General features: G+C 41.8%; 1 protein-coding gene across 1 annotated transcript in view; it reads left to right on the forward strand.

Annotated features, from left to right (window-relative positions):
- The window catches only part of LOC147321965 (uncharacterized), a 116,281-nt gene that overhangs the window by 68,488 nt on the left and 32,857 nt on the right, over positions 1-14,936 (forward strand). The window contains exons 5-6 of the mRNA XM_086306209.1: positions 661-835; positions 1,039-1,093. Coding sequence (XP_086162335.1) covers positions 661-756 — 96 coding nt within the window. The 3' untranslated portion in view covers positions 757-835; positions 1,039-1,093. The remainder of the gene's footprint in view (positions 1-660; positions 836-1,038; positions 1,094-14,936) is intronic.

The following is a 14,936-nucleotide window of genomic DNA, read 5'->3' on the forward strand; positions in this document are numbered from 1 at the left end:
CTGGCTCTGCACCTCCCCTCTCTCTGTGATGTTAAATGTCAACCAGCAGCATCCAGAGAAAGCAAGGTGAGCCTCCATTCTAATGCTTATGGCAGGAGATCATAGCGTCTGACTCCCAAAGCCATGTTTCTCTTGTGTAGTGCAATTAAAACTGTTAGAGAGGGGAAATTTACAGAACCATTAACCTAAGGTTTTCTTTTTAGTGAAGTCGATAGTCTGAAGGTTGCTCTGCTGAAAGGAAAACCCCAGGCTTTTTTTTCTTCTTCTTCTTCTCCTTCTTTTTCTTTTTAATAAATGTAAAACGAGCGGCTTAATCTTGATTTGTTTCGGAAAGATTTGTGTCTTTAGCCTTAAAGTGCAGTGGATTGCCTCCTCTGCATTGCCCACCTTGAACATAAAACAGTAATTGAATTAAAAATTGAATTCATTTATTTTGGACACACGTGCTCATCCTTCTGGAAATCATTTTGCTCTAATAACTTGTATTCCAGTGCTGCCGCTGCTTCGCTTTGCTCGGTCGCAGTTATTTATTTTTTTCTTTAAAAACAGATGCAGCGGGAGTGATATGATCAGATTGCTGATTTTATAAGGTACAGTGTGGAATAATGTATAGCTGTGTAACTGCGTCGCACACTTATCCAGTTTTCCCTCTGATTCCAGATACAGTCCGGTGTCTGCTTCAAACCCGAGGCGTACAGGAGGTTAGATGTAAATCTGCACCATCACAGAAACATCCTCACTCAGAAATGGCAGTAGTCAGGACCTTCTGCTGCACTTCTGCTGCTCCCTAATAGAAAGCCTATTGAGGCCCAATCAGCAGGTCTGTTCCAGCCTTGTAAGTGGATTTCTCCCATACCCCCAAGGTTTGTGAAATAGGGGTCAATGGGTCTGTTATTGTTTTTCTCTGCCTCTTTATCCCTACATAACTCTGTGATGTCAACAGCAAAGTGACAGAGTGAGCTGGGAGCATGGAAAAGGGAAAAAAAAGAGGGGAAATAACTACTATCATGATCTTGCGTGTGTTTCTGCTCACAACAGGGCTGCAATTGTTCCAGCGGGCATGGATGCATCCCCATATGAAGAATGGAAAGAGGTAAATATCACTTATCCCCCAACAGGTCGAAATGAAACAGCAGCAGCTGGCAGAGAGCTGCTGAAAATATTGAGTTTAGTCTGAAATTTATCACTAAACGTAAGCCTCACTGTCTCTCAAACGCTATACACTTTACTGTGTAATAAGGGTCTATGTGAAATTATTTAATGTGCGAACAGTGTTGTCAAACGTGCCATTCGCGAGATCTATTTTTCACATCTCTCAGCCGGGTTGCCATTGTCTCGTTTAATCCGGTTATATCGTGTACAGATTTTCACATACATTGAGTTTTTTTGTTGTTTCTTTTTCTTTCTTTCTTTTTTACCTTGCTGCTTTAAAAGACAAATGGGAACAGATGTGACTCTGAGCAGGGACGTTTTGAACAGATTTGCTTCTTATGTCAGAGGAGAAATGGCATTGTTTTCCGTTGCGTTACAGCCTGGTGCCATTTATTAAATAAAAGTGGGGATCCGTTATGAGGTGGAATTTTATGCCTCTGTCTGAAATGCGATCATTGCATCAAAGCACAGCCATAAATTTCTTTTTGATATAATTGTATTAATGCAGCAAGTAATGGATGAGCATATGTTTCACAGTGATTACTATCCCTCTCTGACTGTGTGTCCTAGTTGCCTTCCCATCGCCTGACTATCGGAATGAGAATATGTGCCTTGAGTTAATGCTGATTGCAGCAGCTGCCAACACATGAATCTCCATGGCAACAATAACGGTTGCCAGGCAACCATGCTCTTTTAGGGACACTGAAAGAAGCCCAAAGGCGTACTAAAAATATATATATGGGTATAGTGCTTCTTGAACACCTCAGCCGTATGCACGCCATGCACAGAACGACAAAGAGTTAAACGCTTAAGATGGCGACGTGTTATTTTCTCCTCTTCAGCCGCAGTGTGTGTGTGTGTGTGTGTGTTTGTGTGTGTGTGTGTGTGTGTGTGTGTGTGAGAGAGAGAGAGAAAGAGAGAGAGCTCACGCTGATGTTACCCTACTTTGGCATGAGCGCTAAACGGCAGCCCCAAACGCTGCTATCTTTTTATGACATTAACACACAGAGCCGTGTCAGAGGACCTAATGCTTTTATGAGGTTATATTTGGAGGCTGTGGACAGTCTGGGTTAAGAAGATAGTGACATTTTTTTTCTTTTTTCATTTCTTTTTAACACTTGGAAAAAAAATGGGGCAACTGTCAGCCATCTTGGCTCCTGCATCGAGCTTCCCTCGCAGCTCGCACAGACCGAGGTGGTATGCGCACACGCTGTGGAACAAAGCATTCCATCAGCGCAAGTGACATCACTGCAGTCAGCTCAGCTGTTTCTGCCTGCGCTATAAATAGTGTGGTGGAAAGAGCGGATTGCCTATGCAGAAAATATTTAACTCCTGACCCCAAGCCTTAAGAGATTTTTTCCTTTTTTTTGTGCTGAAGCGGTGAACTGGATCACAGCCAGTGCATCTAACATGGAATACGGCTGATATAAAGTCTAATCCCGTGCTCTGCGTTGACTATATAACAGTAACAGGAGTTAAAAAGTGACACTTTATACCAAAATATCCAAGTCCACGTATCCACTTCTTACAGTATTAAATGTAAGATCTGAAATATACATGCCATCTAAGATATTAGCATCATTGTTGTCACAAACAAAAGTTTGAGTTTGCCTCTAAAACATAAAAGTTCTCTATAGACTTCAGGTTAGGTGGGAGGCTGGTTTTCTTGTAGATACAGATATTGCAGCCTCTAGTTGCCAAGCATGAAATTACACAGAGCAGTGACTTTTAAATACCTCCAGCACCTCAGCTGATAAAGTAACTGTTATCACAGGCAGGGATCACGCTCGCTGACAGCACTTCATTTGTTATGTCATATAATTAGATATATTTTGGCAGCAAATCGTTTTGTTTTTTTAAGATAATTTGCATATGTATTTTAGACCTTGTCAGCTAAGAGTTGCCTGCACAGAAAGAGATGAATGTTGAGGCAACGCCTGGTGCAAATACAAAGATAAACCAAGGAAGAAAGCCAGGGGAACCAATCAGAATCTTCAATACTCCAGCTGGTCTCCCAGCTTCCTACATCGTGGCTTTTACATTACTAACCCACAGCACGCTACAGCTGATCTTAGTACACCCTGCCGCTTACTAGCACCGCTGCAGCCTGCGAGTCCAGCCAGCAAACTTGGGGTCGTGGCGTGGCTGGCCAGGTGCCAGGACGTGTGCAGGGGGCTATGCCATGGTGTTGGCTCTCACAGGCTGGCAGCATTGAGGAGCGTAAAGGCATTCAGCAGTGTGAATGTCCCTTTGTCTCAGAGCAGCGTGCCAGGCTAGCTCTAATGAGGCAGCTCTTTGTGGCAGGCCTCTCAACATCAAGTGGGCTGGTGGACTCATTAACCTGACTACTGCAAATAAAGCAGGCAGGCACAAGAGACGCCTATGATAGCACACTTAAGGCCCCGCTGAATCCCCCCACCACCCCCACCACCACCACAGTCATCCTTCCACCTCCTCACTCTCTTCTTTTCCCTCCAGTCTCTCTCTCAGGTTTCCCAGGGCTCCTCTGATAGGAGGAAACCAGCCACTGGCCTATTTCAGGTGTCCCAAATAAAGATTGGTTGGGGGTGTGATTTCCAGTTTCTATATTCTGTCTCGTTCATACCTTGAGCTTTAATCAGATTTTTGGCTCTGCGCTGTAACCTGGTTTTTGTTGAAGAATGAATGAACTGCTGGAGTCGACTGCAAAGCGCTACAGAAAACGTTTATGCGTTTATCCACGACGCTTCTCTTTATAGATGCATTTGAGTCGGTCTTTCTTTGTGGTGATAGGAAACCTATACTTCTAAATGTCCTAGAATATTTCAACACAGCTTTGTATGCATTTGTATTTTATTCCCACTGTCTCCCCCAAATAATTGCAATTTGGCTTTATCACCAGCAACGAGAGGGGCGGTAAAAAAGAAAAAGGATAAGAAGGGATGAATAGAAATATGTCAGTACCTTTGTTTTAACACCTGGATAAAGATTTTTCTAACATTTCCCATTTATAGCTCTTTATCTTGATCAGTGACTGTGTTTTGACTGATATGTTTCAGGTGAAATGTGACTTACAAACACGTTTTGACAGTCAAGGTAGTCTCTTGCTGCTATATCACTTTCTGTATTAGCTGAACTGCTGTCAGTCTGATTTTAGTTCCATGGCTAAAAGTCAAATCCTTTTATGCCATCTTGAATGTTTTAAATTTATCAACTTGAGCTATGCGCTGATCAACTTGACTTATTTAGGTCAGCTATGCCTTTATGAGTTGTTCTCCCAACTAATGAAACAGTTGTAATGGTGGGACCAGGGATTGTAAGCGAGTCTGCTGAAATAGATTCGCTAACTTGTTTTGATGAATATTTTTGCAGTGGTTATGAAGTCACGTGGCTCACCGCTAAATTATGTAGCTGAATGAAATTGGGTCGCGAGAAGCTGTTTTCCGCACACCGACAAGGACAGGTCAGATGCTCGTCTCACAAAAGGATAGTCGGCTGTTTATATTTGTCTTTTTATTTATCTCTCATAACCCTGCCGGTTATTAGCGCTCAGCGCTACAGCTTATGGGTGTGGACCTGCTAGATATTGATTCGATGTTAATGTCATGTACTGTTTGATGTATGGCCTCTGAAATTGCTCAAGCATTTGATCAAGTTGCTTGTATGTAGATTAGATTCATTAGATATTCCCCCCACTATTTTTCATGATGTTTCCCCACACTCATTTTACAGCCTCCCATTGTCTCCTCTGCACAGTAAATGATTTTAATCTGGTGATGCTGTGTACTCTTGATAAGCCCTGCACAAATTGAGGCAGCGTCGCTGACGGTGAGGAAGAGGCTAACGCCACAATAAGCTCTAATCGTGCGGGCGCCTCATTTTCTGAAAAAGAATATTCATACCAACATCAAAGGGGTTAGCACTCCTGACACTGACAAATTGCAGATGAGGTTTCATTAATTAAGTAGGCCACTAATGTTTATTTAAATGAAATTTACGGTTGCATTATTGATTCGCCGCCACAAAATTATCTGACATGATGCACATGGATTGTGAGCTGTGGCTCTCTGCAGGAGCAGACAGACAGCGGGAGTGTGGATGGGAGGGAGGTGGATGGAAATTTAGAAGGGGGTCTGAAGGCTGGAGGGGAAACATGAATATGATGGTTAGGAATTTTTACAGCTGCCAGCATGAAGATATTCCTACCTATATATTTTTTCATTAAAGCCATAAAATGCTGAGAAAATGATTTTTTTTTTAAAACTACACAGAGTTTGGATTTAAGATTCAAATGATTCTTCTTCTTTTTTTTACCACCTGATGAAAGTAGCAGTAATTGAATAAAGTACACATCCAGTACGCTTCATTCTTTCTGGATGAAAGCAGAGTTTTCTTAGTACAACTGGGAAACAATTTGACTTATTGGTTACTCTTTAAGTAAGACATCTACCTTAATTTACCATATTAGAATGGCTGTTGGTGCCATATGAGCTGGCGAGTTTAAGAAACTGCCAGCTACTGGGATTTTCCAGCACAATCATCTCTACAGTTTACGGATAATGGTCTGAAAAGGAGAAAATATCCAATAAGCATCAGCTCTGTGTGGAAAAAATGCCTTGTTGATGGCAGAGGTCAGAGGAGAATGGCCAGGCTGCAAGCCGTCACTCAAATGACCACTCGCTACAACCAAGATATGCAGAAGAGCATCTCTGAATGCACAACACAGCAAATCTTAAAACAGATGGGCTACAGCAGCAGAAGACCACACCGAGTGCCACCTTTCAGTCGTCACAGGAAGCTGAGGCTACAGGTTACACAATCTCACCAAAATTGGCCAACAGAAAAGTGGAAAAATGATGATACTGATACTGATATACTGCAACATTCAGATAGTAGGTCAGAATTTAGTGTAAACAACATGAAAGCATGGTGTTGCTTGTGGTGGTGTAATGGTGTGGGGGATCAGTTCTTCTTTTCTGAGCATTGTTTAAACACCGCAGTCTGAGTATTGTTGCTGACTATGTCCATCCCTTTATGACAACACTCTACTCATCTTCTGATGGCTGCTTCCAGCAGGATAACACGCCGTGTCACAAAACTCTAATCATCTCAAACTGGTTTTGGGAACATGACTATGAGTTTGCTTTTCTCAAACGGCCTCCACACTCACCAGATCTCAATCCAATACAGCATCTTTGTGATGTGGTGAAATGGGAGATTCACATCGTGGGTGTGAAACCAGCAAATCTGCAGCAACTGTGTGATGCTGCCATGTCAACACAGATGACAAGGTGTGTTTAATAAGGTGTCCAGTAAATTTATTACTCGGTGTGATTTTTTTCTTTTAACTCATCATGATTCGCCAATGTGTGGTCAGTAACGACACTAATATTTTTGTTGAGTATAACAAGCGGTGCTACCACCAGCAGCCTTTTTGTCCTAAAGATTTGTAGTGACGCCGATCAGTGTGCTAATGCAATGCTCCAGCTGAGTTATGTGTCCTTTTATTATAACAAGGCTTAAATGCAACTATTCATTTTTATTTTCTAAATCAAAATGTTGATGTCATCTGTCCCACTTTCCAGCGTGCTGGCGCTGAAAGAGAAGGTCCCTGTTTACCACGGCTGCAAACCAGTGGCAGGCAGTTGTGTTTCATCTTAGACCCACCAGTTAACTGCTGTTGTACATGAAGTGTTAATAATACTTTATGTATTAATAATGTTATAAAATGTATTAATCGTGGTATATTATTTAACTGACTAGTATTTGTGGTGTAGAATAGCAGGACAACAAAGTTTCATTGTTGAATCCAATAATAGCGCCGATCCCTAGATAGCAGAGACTCATACTTCCTACTAGTGTTTAGAAGCTTCGGCTTTATTTTACTATATTTTTAACATTGCTCCTCCAAAATAGAAGGAAATAGACAAAAAATTGCAAACGTAGACATAAATTCCTCTTTTATATATATAGCGTGTCGAGACTTCTATGTATCTCATACTGTGATTTGCTTATATAAGAGGCCCCTTTCACATTTTTGCCATACAACTGGATTCATGCTGAATTTGTGTAATTATACTGTTTAAGAAAAATGTAAACGGGGCATTTTTTTATCCAAATATGAGACATATACATCTAGGGAGATGTATAAAAGTCATAAAAAAATTGTTGGAAGGAATGTAAAACTTTTTTTTCTATTCCTTTTCCATGTGGGCGGTGATTAGTTTGAATTTGTGTTTGGACTTTAGAAAAATCCACTCAATATCAGATTCTCCGAACGTCACCCAGGACCTCAAACTATTACCTCGTGCATTTATTTCTCCTGCTACTAAGGGCGGGGTTAAGGATACCAGTGTGTGCGCGTGCATTCACACACATGCACCCGTTTGAGCTGCAGACACACGCTTGGCACTGTTTGTCAACAGAACACATGTAGATGAATTGCTATTGACAAGTATACACAACACACCGAGGGCTACCGAGAAGACTCAATAAAATTGAAGGATAGACTTGTTGAGATCCAAGGCCCTTCTAATTTCCTATAATAGACTCCTGTATGCTTTGAAATGTGATTTAGGCTGGAGCAGTGGGTTTTGGTAGTCTGTTAGCCTCTCCATCCATCGCTTCTCTCTGTAATGGAGAGCATCAGAGTCGCTCGCAGGTTTTTACTGGGCAGAGACGCACACTGCAGCAATCGTGCAATAGCCACAGCCTCCTCTCTGTCCCACAGTAAAACATTTGACTGAACAAAAATCGATCTTAATTAGATCGGATGAAATTAATCCAGGTGTCAGAGTTCAAGCTCGTACTAATAAACCAAACCGTGTGATTAATCAGTGATGCTAAATGAAATATTACAGGTGATATTGTTGGAATTAATCTTGCTTGTAGTCAAGTGTACGTTTTTATATATTAATATATTTTAAATATTGTATTACTGTTAAAGCTAGTGCAGGTAGTTCAGATGCTTATAAGAACTTCTGCTCTTCTATTTGTTAAATGACTTAAAACAGACAGCGGTGCACAGCCATACTCACATCAGCATCCATGCGGCGTGCCTTTATCGAAGAAACAGATCCATCCGTGTGTGAGAGAGAGAGAGAGAGAGAGAGATGAAACAGTTTCTGTTCTGCCTCTCGGGCGGCACGCTGATGGCAGGTGCATCGGGATGACTGCCTGCCATCTGTCCAGGTATGCCGCTCCGCATGCCTGCGACACACATCTCTGTCGAAGTGCCTGAATTTGTGCACAAGCCCGGGTACGTGTCTGTTTTGGTGCGTGTTGTATTCTCTCTCTCGCTCTTGCTTTTTTCTTTAGCCTCTGTGGCCTTTGCTCTTGGAAACTACAAACCTCTCACAAGATGAACTTCATTTCATCCTCTTTTTCTTTTGTTGATCGTTTTCTTGAACCTTCACATATTCACACTGACACTTGTTGAGCACACTTTAGTCCATCACACAGCTGCCTGTAGCTGCATGTAGCAACCCCCTTTACCTGAGGACAGACCTGTATATTTGTGTGTGTGTTTGTAGAGAAACAAAGATGTGTAGAGGTTGAACCGAGGCAGTGAAAGTGATAGAGTGTGTGTGTGTGTGTGTGTGTGTGTGTGGCAGGTGGTAAATGACATCGCAAGCCAACAGACTGAGGTCAACCTTGCTGGGCATAAGCCCAAGCTATATTATCAACTGGGTAGCTGGCAGCTTGCTCTGCTGTACTGCCCACACCCACTGCTATCCACACTATAGAGATGCACACAGAAACATTCACGGACAACTTGCTACAATATTGATTTTTAAACGGCGTGAAATTCTAAAGAAATAATTTTATTGCTGGAAGCAGCAGCAGCAGAGCTGCGCCAATTTTAACACCAAAATGTTGCCTCTTTACTCCAGTTGATTAGTACAGGTATTGCTAAATAAAAGGCAAATGCAGTATTCATATTATTAAAAGTGTAATTTAAGCAGTTTAAATGATCTGCAACACAAATATTCTCTGAAAAGCAACTTTTCTTGATGGTTTTCCCTGCAAGTTGGCGCTATACGCTGAACAAGATACATAGTTTATTTGTGTTTTGCATCAGCGTCTGATCAAAAAAACCATGTAAGATTGAACTGAGGACATTTTCAGCATTCAAAATAGATCAAGTGCCTTTTCTTCACAGCGCATCGCGTTGCCCTATCTACACCATCCCTTCAAAGGGAAATAGAAATCTTTTGACATGCTCTCATTTTTTTGCAGTAAGTCATGCTTCATCAGAGCTGCGTGCTGTTTGACCCACTTTACTTTAACATTTCATCCTCTGTTGTCTCAGAAGAAAGCCAAATACCACGGTGCATTTACAGTAGTTGGGTGGAAATGACAGATTGCATTTTTCAAGTGCTAGTACAGCAAATACCACAGTTGCTTTACATGATATGTGTAATGACACATAGATGCTTACGGAAGATGATATCGACGTGATTTGTCTTTTTGGTGTAAGTGTGCGATAATTCGAGCTCCTTAGTCAGATCGTTGCCAGCGTGCACGACATAGTACACTCTCTTGTATGTGATAAAGTATTTCCTTCGCTAGTGGCACACGGTCATGATAAAGACAGATGAAGATCCTGCAGCTGTTTGTTAGTGCTGCTTATCTGTCTCCGTATCAGATCTGTGTATGTGGAAGGCAGGGAGGTCAGAGTATGTGATAGCAGAATTTTGCAGTTTTGCCCCTTCTAGGATCTCCTCCATACAACAACACTTCGTCAGCCATAGGAAGGACCCAAATTTACATCTGAGGGTAGGAGACAGGAGGGAGAGATGCTGAGGAGAGGGGGGAAGGGATGGGATGGAGAGAGAGAGAGAGAGAGAAAGAGGGGGAGGGGGGCACAGCAGCTGGCTCCTTTTTCCCTGTCATTATCCCCGGTCGCTGTTTCAGTCAGCTCCATTTGATGAAAGTCAAACAGTACACTAGCCCTGATTATGTGACAACTAGAATTCATCTACTTAGTTAATCCTGCATCGCGGTTTAGATTTCAATTAATTTCTCTCTGGTTGCTCCATCTTCCCAGGGGATGGTGAAGGCGGGCTGGGGGAGGGGAGCCTGCTGTGTGCATGAGGATACAGTATGATGGAGATGGCGGGGGGAGGGGAAGCCGTACCTAGAGAACCGAGATGGCGAAAATGCCTGCACAGCACATTCAGATGTACCACGCAGAGTGGGGAGATAGTACCTGTCGGGTTTTCTTACTTTGACTGCGTAGTCAGGGAGCAATCAGCTGAATATTTTTATGGCTTCTGTTTCCTTCTGCGGCGTGCGTGCGTGGCTGCAGCGTGTGCACGCGTGTCTTTGTGCCTTCCCGCGCTGTGCTCAGCGAGCGGCTGATACTTTATCCACATGCTTCAAATGTTTTTGTTTATACGTGTAAAATTGAGTGTACGCGACAAACATTTCAGAGCATGCCCGTTCCTCAAAAAAATCTAAATCAAATAAATAAATAAAGCTGCATATTAATAAGGTCTCAGAGGCCCTTTAGAGGATCGAACCCCCCAGGTTGTGATTTTCCACCATTAGTCTTATGAGGCTGAAGGGACTGGGACTGTTCAGGCCAGCTGAATCGATTGTGCTGAGGGAACAGTGCTATCATACCTCCTTTCTCCATCTCCTTCCTTCTCTGTGATATTCCTTGACATTCTGATGGAGGTTTGAGTTAGAGCCTCATGTCCGTGTCACCATGGTAAATCTTTCGCCATATGGCGTCCACTAGCACTCGGTGTCTGTGGTGGGGGATGGAAGGCAGAGGAGGCCTGGTGTGATGCTGCTGCACGTCAATTTCAGAAATAGGCAGGTGTATTTCCCGAAGCATTAAAATCTGATATCTAAAAAAATGTATGTTAATATATATTTTTTTAAAAAAAAACATTTTTGCAATAGGTGCAATAGGCAAAATACAAATTCTGCCTGGAAACAGCAACATTAAATTACGGTTACTGGCATCGCTCATGGTGCTCTTTAGGAAAATGCTAAGTGTGAATAATTTAAATCAAGTCAAAACCATCAGCTTAAGCCACAAGATCTTTTTAAATTTTTATGTAATTATTTTTGACAATGACTGCACACAATAAAAGCCATGGTGGAGTTTTATTGGTTAAAACTCCCTCTCCTGCAAACATCAGTTGTGGAAAAGAAAAGCTTGTTCAATCATCTTCTAATATTCAGTGTTAGCGTTTTGCTGATGCACATTACAGCAGCTTTTAGCCTTAAATTATAGCCTTTTACTTGAATTGCTACAATCTTCCCCACTTTTGCATCATTTGTTGTGTGCACTGTCAAATGCTGTGCATGTCAAACATGTTTCCTTTCATACTACTGGTTATTTTTTTCCATAAAAATGTATTTCATCTTGAAACTGCTGATTTCATGGGTGTAGCTCCTCAAATGCCGTTGTGTTGTTATAAATGATGTTGCACTAAAGAAAGTGATTGGGATCTGCACCCTGATTGGATGTACTCTTTCCTCTCTGGTCTTCCTGTCCACCAAGTTTTATGAATTTTAGCCTGGAAGTTTTTGAGGAATCTTACCGACAGACGAACTGCACTAAAAATATTCCTCTCCCTCAGCTCCCTCCTTGTAGGAAAAATACTGCCACATACAGTTCTTGCTCTCCATGAGTTCTCATTAATAGCTATGGGTTTTTGTGGTGTAAAGAGCATAATCCCCAATACACTGCCAACCTGCTGTATTTGGCTTTCACCAGTACAGCCTGACAATGTGGTGGGATAGTTAACATAGCTGCCCTTCCTTACCAGACACCAGACCTCCACCCAGACCTGGATCTCTTCATCTTTAACCTGTGCGATCCCTGTGTGGTTCTGCTCTGCTTTGTCCTCCCTGCAGAGGCAAAGCCCTCGGAGCAGAGGATGCTGGGACACTAATGGAGCCTGGCATCCAAGCTCACTAACGGCATCCCAGACCGTTCAGGATACCACTGTGAAGAGTGGGGAATTATAATGGCACACTAAGCCCACACTAAGGGGGCAGGAAAAAAATCACTCTTTATAAAAGTTCTAACTGTCTGTATAGTAACAACGGTGAAGAAGAAGAACACCACTCACCTGCATGTGCAGTAAACATCAACTTAGCTAAGCTAACATTGTTCAGCTCAATTCAGGAATTTCCAGCCTTTGTGCTAAGCTAACATAGCTCAACTTATCACAAAGGATGGAAATTCCTCTAGCCTGCATGTTGTATTCTTGAGTGAGAGACGCCTAACTGTCCATTGTCCCCTTCGATAGCTCAGTTGGTAGAGCAGAGGACTGTAGTGGGTTCCCAGAAATCCTTAGGTCGCTGGCTCGAAGGAGGGTTGATTTTGTTTTTTTGGGGGGGATCTGACATGCAGACTAGGGGAACCAGTCTAAGTATTCTTGGGCAGGAAGTGAGACACTGAACCCAACACTGAAAATTACCCCAATGTATCTGCGAGTGTTGGGTTAAACGCGATTAGTCATAGAAAAAGGCGAGTGTGGCTTGTTCTAACCTTGAAGGCTCAAACTGAGTACAAAAGTGCTCTTTAAGTACCAGTTTCTGTTGCACCTATTGCTGTGTGTGTGATTAGGAAGAATTTAAAATCCTGTATGCCTGTGAATGTGGCTTGTTGTGTGAAGTCCTTTCCAAAGCACTGTCCAAAATTTGAAAAAGGTATTAATTAACATTTTCATTTTGAATTTTTGAGATTAAGACTAATCAATATTTAAAAAAACACAAATAAATATTTTTGCGATGAACCATTTCTCCTGGAAGTCACAGAGTAAACCCAATACATATTCCAGGAATAGATGTACATGACCTGGAAGAGGATTAGGGCCACTGAAAAAACCCATAAAGCAAAACAAAAAAACAAGGGTTTTTAGGATTTTCTCCTTTTTTTTTTGTTCCAGATTTTGGAGAAAAAGTCAGAATTCTGTGATTAATGGACATTATCATTAATCAGTTGTACTAATAGCTTCCCTCAAAGGTCAGCTGAGGAAACACATTTCTATAAACTGTAGATAAATGATGGCCATCTCCTCCATCACTATTTTGAAGCCTTGATTTGGTTGATTGATTGCATTTTCCTTTTGTTTTAGCTTCTGACACATTGTGGCCTAATTGTGTCTTTAAGGTCACACGGGCCAAGAGTCCAATCAGTGCAAAAGTGACCCTCCATAGGTTGGCGCAGTTGCCATTACTTTGCATGGATGCAGGCTTATTTCCAGACTCTCACCAACTACCAGAACTGGCAACAGTTTCTTTTCAAAGTAAAAGTTGCACTTTTACAACACGTTGGTCTCAGGATGAAACAACAGCATTTTTTTACTTTGAAGGCAAAAAATCTCTGTTTTCAGTTTGTTTTTCAAGTTTCATCACAGATCTGGGGTTAGTTCATGAGTCACAGTCAGTGACTGAGACAATCCTTTAGTTACCAAAGCTATCATAAAGCCTATCATTTTTGCAGCCAATTTTACCTGGTGAGAATAGTAGCCAGTAACCACCCAGCAACCAGTCAAGGAATATACAGGGACAGGATGCAGAAGCCCTCACATTAATTATATAATCAGTGAATGTTTTGTTTTTCAAACCAATCAGCAAATCATAGCTGCAGGAAAAGACGAGGAAAGAAAAAAGGGAACAGGTGTAGTGATACTGTGAGTGTATCAGTGTGCTGTTTCTCTTTTTTTCTGAGAGCTACGCTCTGTCACACTCGGATAACCTGACATATGTAAAGTCTACAGGCAAAGATCCAGCTTCTACTTCAATAAATACTACATTAGTGAATCTATTTTAGTTTAAAAAATACCTTCTTGGTTCTATATCTTTGCATTTTTTTAATAAATTATTTAAAAGATATAACATATATTTGTTAGCTTTAGAGGTGATCCAAAGCCCTTTATTGTACCTTTGGACAGAACCAGACTTACTGCCCAGCAGCTATATTATTTATCTATTAGAGAGCATCAATCTATTTATCTGACTCTTTGCAAGAGAACAAAACCACCTAATATTCCTCCAATGTTTGTTTATCAATGTGATAGAAATAAAGAAGCATCAAAAGCTGCATGTGTGCTAGAGAGAGACATGTGAGGAGAGTTTTCCTGGCTCTGTAATGGCTGCCATCCTCTCTCTCTCCAACCCCTCCTCTTCCTCCTGCTTACGGCTGCAGCTCTGTGGATCCTCGGTGCCCAGGCATGGTGTACTGAACATGCATGGCGGCGTGTTTCCTCCTGTAGCAAGCTAACTTCTGCACCACTCCTCTCGCTATTTCAAGGAAAGTGCAACCTTTGCCTTGGGCCTTAATTATGTTCAATTTGCCAAGCTGGGCCTGAAACCATTGGGGGGTGGAAAAGCTCTCTGACCTATTTATCAATGCAGCTTTTTCCTTCCACTGACGGAGACTGAACCAAAAAGGCACGGGGAGAGAGAGAGAGTGAAAGAAATACACTTTGCTCAGTTTTCACACAAGCAGAGTGTAGGCACAGCACAGGATGAATGGGAGTAGTGCAATGTATACATTTAATTTCTTAGAGGGTGCTTTTGTGGGAGTGTGACAGTACTATTTTATATTATTCCATCCTATATTTTATTATAAAGTCCTATGAAATTGAAAAAAGAAATCACTTTTTTTGTAGTAAAATGTCAAAACACAGAGAGTCCAGAAAAAGAATGAGCCAGTGTTATTTTTGGTTTCACCTGCAGTCAGAAATGCTGTATCTCCTAACCACACCGGTGCTCTTTCAATAGAGACTGAAGAAGATTCTTCAGACCACATGATTGGAGGTAAACACTGAGGA

Source organism: Aulonocara sp. 'chitande type north' Nkhata Bay, linkage group LG9, assembly GCF_057382095.1.
Source record: "Aulonocara sp. 'chitande type north' Nkhata Bay isolate Kocher_YH1m ecotype deep benthic linkage group LG9, A_spYH_male_GT1.1, whole genome shotgun sequence".
NCBI classification, from domain to species: Eukaryota; Metazoa; Chordata; class Actinopteri; order Cichliformes; family Cichlidae; genus Aulonocara; species Aulonocara sp. 'chitande type north' Nkhata Bay.